Here is a 6057-nt window from a genome sequence, read left to right as displayed (position 1 = left end):
GAACACATTGATAAAACGTTGGTGAATCTTTGTGAAAACTAAATGGGTCTCAAGAAGACATTTGTTCTTAAGAATGGTTGCTGAATGAGGCCCACTGCCTGGACTGACTGGACCATTCATAATTCTCATTTCTGCAAATTCATGATAGTCAGTGAAATAAGTCATAGTAAATGGGGAAGTTGGTTACAGTTATTCACAGTTCCAGTTTCATTGCTATTTCAGCCTCGGTTGAGTCCCAACAGGATAAGAGTGACATGAATCAAGTTTGTCCAAACAATGGTATAGTCCATTAGTCCAGGTGTTCCCAAATGTTTTAACTCGAGATACAAAAAAAATAAATTTCATTTCAATTTCTGAAAATGTTTGATTGATTTGATTAAAAAATCTTTCGAAATCAGAAAATAGTAAACAAAAAAAGGCCACGACACCCATATATGAATCATATTTGAACTGGGGACCCCCCACCCTGACAGGCACTTGGAATTGTAGGAATTACATTTAGTTTGGTTCCATTGATAATACATATTGTGAAAATAGCCAAACTACAAGCTCGCAAGCTGTGAGCTTGTAGATCCGCAATTTTCATAATGGTTGCCTCTTTCTTACGTAATATTTGACAATTTGGCCAAGTTGCTAATAAAAAGATATTAACAGTCGTTAAATTGTCAGATACCCTGTATACACTTATACTGTATGTTGATTTGTTTACTGTTGAGTGAGAAAACAATGTTGCACATTGACCTAATCATCTGAGGACCCCCTAAAACATAATTTGGGGACCCCCATGGGGGTCTCAAACCCATATTGGGTACCACTGCTCTAACTGGTTTACTGTTGTATCCTCTTTAGATCATCAATGCTGAACAGTGTTGTCACCAACCAGTGTCCACAGCAGAATTACTCCACCAAAAGTACCTGACAGTTGACCCTGAAGACAGCCATGATGCTACAGACAGGAAGCTGCCATTGTTTCGCCTTCTTCTTTCTGTTGTTCACGCTTTATCTTAATCCTATACTGGCTTACTACCTGAAAAACTGCACTATTCTTTACCCTGACAATGTCTCTGCTGGTGTTTCAGTGGAATGCAACAGTCGTCACCTCCTTAGCGTACCAGACGACATTCCCACAGAGGTTATATCATTAACACTTGAGAGTAATGGCATTCAAATGATAAAAGAGACAGATTTTTACCATCTGCCAAATCTCACAGATTTGAACCTGAGTGACAATTCAATAACTCATGTAGATGACGGTGCTTTTGTCCCTTTGGTGCAACTCAAAGAGCTGCATATGAACCAAAACAAACTAACAACACTGACAGCCAACATGTTTCAGGGACTGTCTAACCTCTTGATACTCAGCTTAGATGAAAACGATATCAAATCCATCAACCCTGCTGCCTTCCAGTCACTTACCAGCTTACAGGAACTAAATCTGAAGTCCAACCAGATACATCAAATGACAGATATCATCACCGCCTTACAACTACCACGCTTACAGGTGCTGAGCATCTCAATCAATGAGCTAGAGTATTTTCGGTCAAACGATCTGCCATTAAACATGTCGTCTGAGCTCAGGGAGTTGAGAATTAGTTCAGGTTCGATAAGACACTTTAGCATCACAACAGCTGTATTTCCACATCTCGAGACAATCGACCTGTTGAACTGTTGTAACACATCTGGGTGGGAGTGGGACATCCCAGACAAGTATCTTCTCAGTAATATAACTACGGTATATTTGAATAATTCTTATATGTCATTTGACACCATCATAAAGTCTCTACGGAGCCTTGACTCACTAGAATACCTGCGGCTGTCTCATATGGGGAAGTGGATAGACAGAGGTCTCTTAGACACCGCCTGCAAAATACCCACACTGAGGACACTCAACCTAAAACATAACAGCATCGCCAACCTAAGTGAGATACTGACACCTTGTACTCAGCTAAACAGCTTGGATCTGTCAATGAATAATCTGACTGAACTGCCTGAGGATTCAATCAAACACATGAAGCAACTGAGTCACCTGAACCTCGCCAGCAATGAACTTTACAAAGTGCCAGACGATGTTAGGAATCTACCCATGCTTCAAATCCTAATCATGACCGACAATTATATAAACGATTTAAGCTGTTCAGACTTCTTAAATGTAACCAGACTCACAGAGCTTCATGTGGATAACAACCGTGTCACTGCACTCCAAGGGTGTGTTTTTGAACATCTCAGCGAGCTGAAGAATCTAACTGTGACCGACAATTTCATCGAGACCTTTGGCAGCACATTCAAGATCGGTCTGCAGAAACTGGAATTGTTGGATTTGAGTCGGAATTCATTCATGTTGCTCAGAAAGGGGGATTTTAAAAGTCTGAAATCACTCAAGCATTTACGTGTGGAATCAGATGCATTGGCACAGCTAAACGGCATCACTTTTGAAGGACTGGATGAACTTGAAACTCTTAGTCTAATTTTGTACGGCGATTACGTGGAACCATATCTTGTCCGCTATTATGACTTTCCCCGTAATTTATCATCACTGAAGAGCCTTACAATACGATGCGTCAACTTGCAATTATTACGCCAGAATTCTTCCTCATCATATGTGCTCTTGAATATGAGTCATTTGGAACACTTTACAGCTGAGAATGTCTATAATGAACAACCAGACCGAGACACATTCAAACACACACCGCAGCTCAAGAATCTTAGTTTAAGGGGAAATAATATGCCATTCTTGTCTCCGGAGCTATTTGCCCCGATCCCAAACCTAGAAGTTTTCGATCTGTCCTACAATAAATTGAGTTCCCTGGATTTCCTGGCACAAGCCAACCTGACTCGACTGTCTTGGCTGGACCTGAGCAATAATGAGTTGATGGTGATCAACGTCTCCGTGTTCAGTTTTCTCCCTGCTCTCAGGTACGTTTACATGGGTGACAACCCTTTCGTCTGTGCTTGCTCCAATTCTGAATTTCACCAGTGGATGCTGAACAACACCCAGACGCAGGTGGTTGGCGCTCACAGCTACACCTGTGCCTATCCTCTGGGTAAAAGAGGGACGAGGTTTCTGGACTTTGACATCCATTCCTGTTGGGTGGACGCTAGCTTCATCTGCTTCCTTTCCTCCACTTGTGTGATTGTGCTAACTCTGCTAACATCCTTCACCTACCACTTCCTGAGGTTGCATCTTCTCTATACCTACTACCTCTTCCTGGCCTTCCTTCATGATGCCAAGGAAAGAAAGAGGGGGTCTCCTCAGCGCTACGATGCCTTCATCTCCTACAACGTTCACGATGAGCTCTGGGTTTGCAGAGAAATGCTTCCAGTGCTGGAGGGAGAGCAGGGCTGGAGACTCTGTCTGCACCACCGAGACTTCCTACCAGGTACAAACCTCTCTCTGTCTCTAAGTAATACTGTATTCATCTAAATATGTCTCTCTCTTTCTGTCAACAACACAGGTAAACAGGTATGGACCTCTCTTTCTCTCTCATTTTGGTTTGAATTACATTTGTATTGCTTTGTTTCCAGGCACACCCATCATAGAGAACATTACAGATGCCATCTATGGCAGCAGAAAGACCATCTGTGTGATCAGCCGTCATTACCTGGAGAGTGAATGGTGCTCTACAGAGATCCAGATGGCCAGGTAAGGGCAGTCTTTGATGTTATCAATATTGAACCAATGCAAAGTATTAACAACGGGTGATCGGGTGGCGCAGCGGTAACGTCACTGCCCACCACCACGGAGGTTGTGGGTTCGAATCCACCGTGGTGCATCCGGCTTTGTCGAGCGTCTACACGAACACAATCGGCCCGTGTCCGGGGGAGGGAAGGCGGGCGGGGAGGAGGGTGATATGATATCGGTCATTGCATTGGAGTTTTGGGCGGGAGGAGTAGCACGAAGGCTCTACGTCCGCCTGAGTCAGTAGGATATGACAGCAGTGACAACACAGAAATGTGTGTGGGGGAGGAATCAGTTGGCATAACGACTACATTGGGGAGAAAAAGGTGTAAACAATAATTGGCTACTCTAAATAAAAATAAAAAAGAAGAAAAACTGGAAAAGTATTAACAAGAGCTTGTGACCAAATGATAAGTACGCTGTTCTCTCTCACTGAATCCATAAACATCCTCTTTGGTCTTCCTCGTCTCCTCTTACCTGGCAGATCCATCTAAGTCGTCCTTTTGCCAATGTACCTCTCATCTCTCCTCTGCATAATATGACCAAACCATCTCAACCTCGCCTCTCTCTTGTTTTATCCCCAAACCTTCTAGCCTGGTCTGATGCTCTAATGCAGTGGGTTTTCAACCATTTTCATATCAAAGGTCCATTATGTATTCGCCATTTGAACCACGGATCCACCATTTGATGAGATTTAGCCTCTCAGACCCAAGACTTTTGTTGTCGTTGGATGAGATTGTGTACACAATTCCATCCATGCTGTATTGATGTTGTACCATTAGGAGAGACAACAGGTAAATATTGATCAAAATAACAATGATTCTTTGTTCTCTAGTTCTGTACACTTCTTGTAAATTAAGCAATGCAGATGTTTAACAATAATTGAACTCTTGAGAGTGTAAAATGAAACCAAATGGACCCGTAAGGGTCCATTTGGTTTCATTTTACACTCTCAAGAGTTAATGATCTAATAAGGGTTCATTTGGTTACCAACTCTCCATCATTTAGCTGGGGACCACCTGGGACCCTCTCAGGAACCACTGGTGGTCCCCGGACCACTGGTTGAGAACCACTGCTCTTAATGTAGTCATTTCTGATCCTGTCAATCCTTGTCACTCATAAAGGTAATCGTAGCATTCCTCAATTCTGCAACCTCCATCTCAGCCTCCTGTCTTTTTTCGTCAGTGCCACCGTTTCCAAGCCGTATACATCATGGCTGGTCTCAGTAATGTCTTAAACATCTTCCCTCTCACTCGTTCTGGTATCCTTCTGTCACAAATCACTCCTGACACTTTCCTCCATCCGTTCCGTCCGACAAAACACAACTTCATTTACTGGAGAAAAAAAAGTGTCTCTGCTCTCTCTCTCTCTCTCTCTCTCTCTCTCTCTCTCTCTCTCTCTCTCTCTCTCTCTCTCTCTCTCTCTCTCTCTCTCTCTCTCTCTCTCTCTCTCTCTCTCTCTCTCTCTCTCTCTCTCTCTCTCTCTCTCTCTCTCTCTCTCTCTCTCTCTCTCTCTCTGTGTGTGTGTGCAGCTACCGTCTGTTTGATGAACAGAAGGACGTATTGATCCTGGTGTTTCTGGAGGACATTCCAGTCCAGAAGCTGTCTCCCTACTGTCGCATGAGGAAGCTGATGAAGCAGTACACCTACCTGAGCTGGTCCCAGGCTGGACAGCACCCTGGACTGTTCTGGCAGAACCTCCGCAGAGCTCTGGAGACAGGAGGAGACTCGGATCAGAACCATAGACCTGTGTCTCCTATATGTGATTATTAGCACGTTTTATTCTAGCGTCACTGTCTGGCAGACACCTCTTCTCTTCACGTTTTAACTTTTTCTGTTTCTTCGTGAATTAACGCCCCTGCTTGATCATACTACAGCGTCACACACAAGCATTAAAAGTAGTAGATCTGCTGCTTTTGCGGTTGAATCCTTAACCCATTAAGACCTGGAACTGTGTCATTTTTTGATTTGAGCTAAAAAGCATTATTTTACACTTTGGGCTATTCAAAAATAGCAGATCTACAAGCTCATAGCGCGGCACCGAGTGCCGCGCTACGAGCTTGTATATCTGCTATTTTTGAAAAATCGTGAAAATGTGTGCAAATCGTTGAATATATATATATTTTTAAAGCGAGCATTTGTAACTCAAATCTTTGGTTCTGGGGGGGGTCCCTGGAACAAAATATTTTGATGGGGGTCCGCGGCCAAATACATATAATGTTGGGGGTCCTTGACATGAAAAAGATTGAGCACCACTGATATATAGACATACGTTTTTCAGAATACTGTTGAGATTTAGGAGACATGTAGAATCGGCTTCAGGTCTCAATGGGTTAAGAATGACCCCTTTAGATTCAGGACCTCGTTTTCGAGGGGGTCCTA

At 43.2% G+C, this 6057-nt stretch overlaps 1 protein-coding gene across 1 annotated transcript; it reads left to right on the top strand.

Moving 5' to 3' along the window:
• Positions 1-1327: 1327 nt before the first annotated feature.
• LOC311033445 (toll-like receptor 13) lies at positions 1328-5448 on the top strand (the record flags this gene model as incomplete). Its single annotated transcript, XM_084040956.1, has 5 exons — positions 1328-1530; positions 2227-2310; positions 2914-3377; positions 3523-3640; positions 5208-5448. The coding sequence occupies 5 exons, from the start codon at positions 1328-1330 to the stop codon at positions 5446-5448; spliced, it is 1110 nt and encodes a 369-aa protein (XP_083897082.1).
• Positions 5449-6057: the final 609 nt, after the last annotated feature.

This window comes from Gymnoscopelus microlampas (assembly GCF_963454915.1).
Source record: "Gymnoscopelus microlampas genome assembly, chromosome: 18".
NCBI lineage: Eukaryota > Metazoa > Chordata > Actinopteri > Myctophiformes > Myctophidae > Gymnoscopelus > Gymnoscopelus microlampas.
The sequence above is the reverse complement of the archived record's forward strand: the minus strand, read 5'-3'. Positions and strand labels throughout refer to the sequence as shown.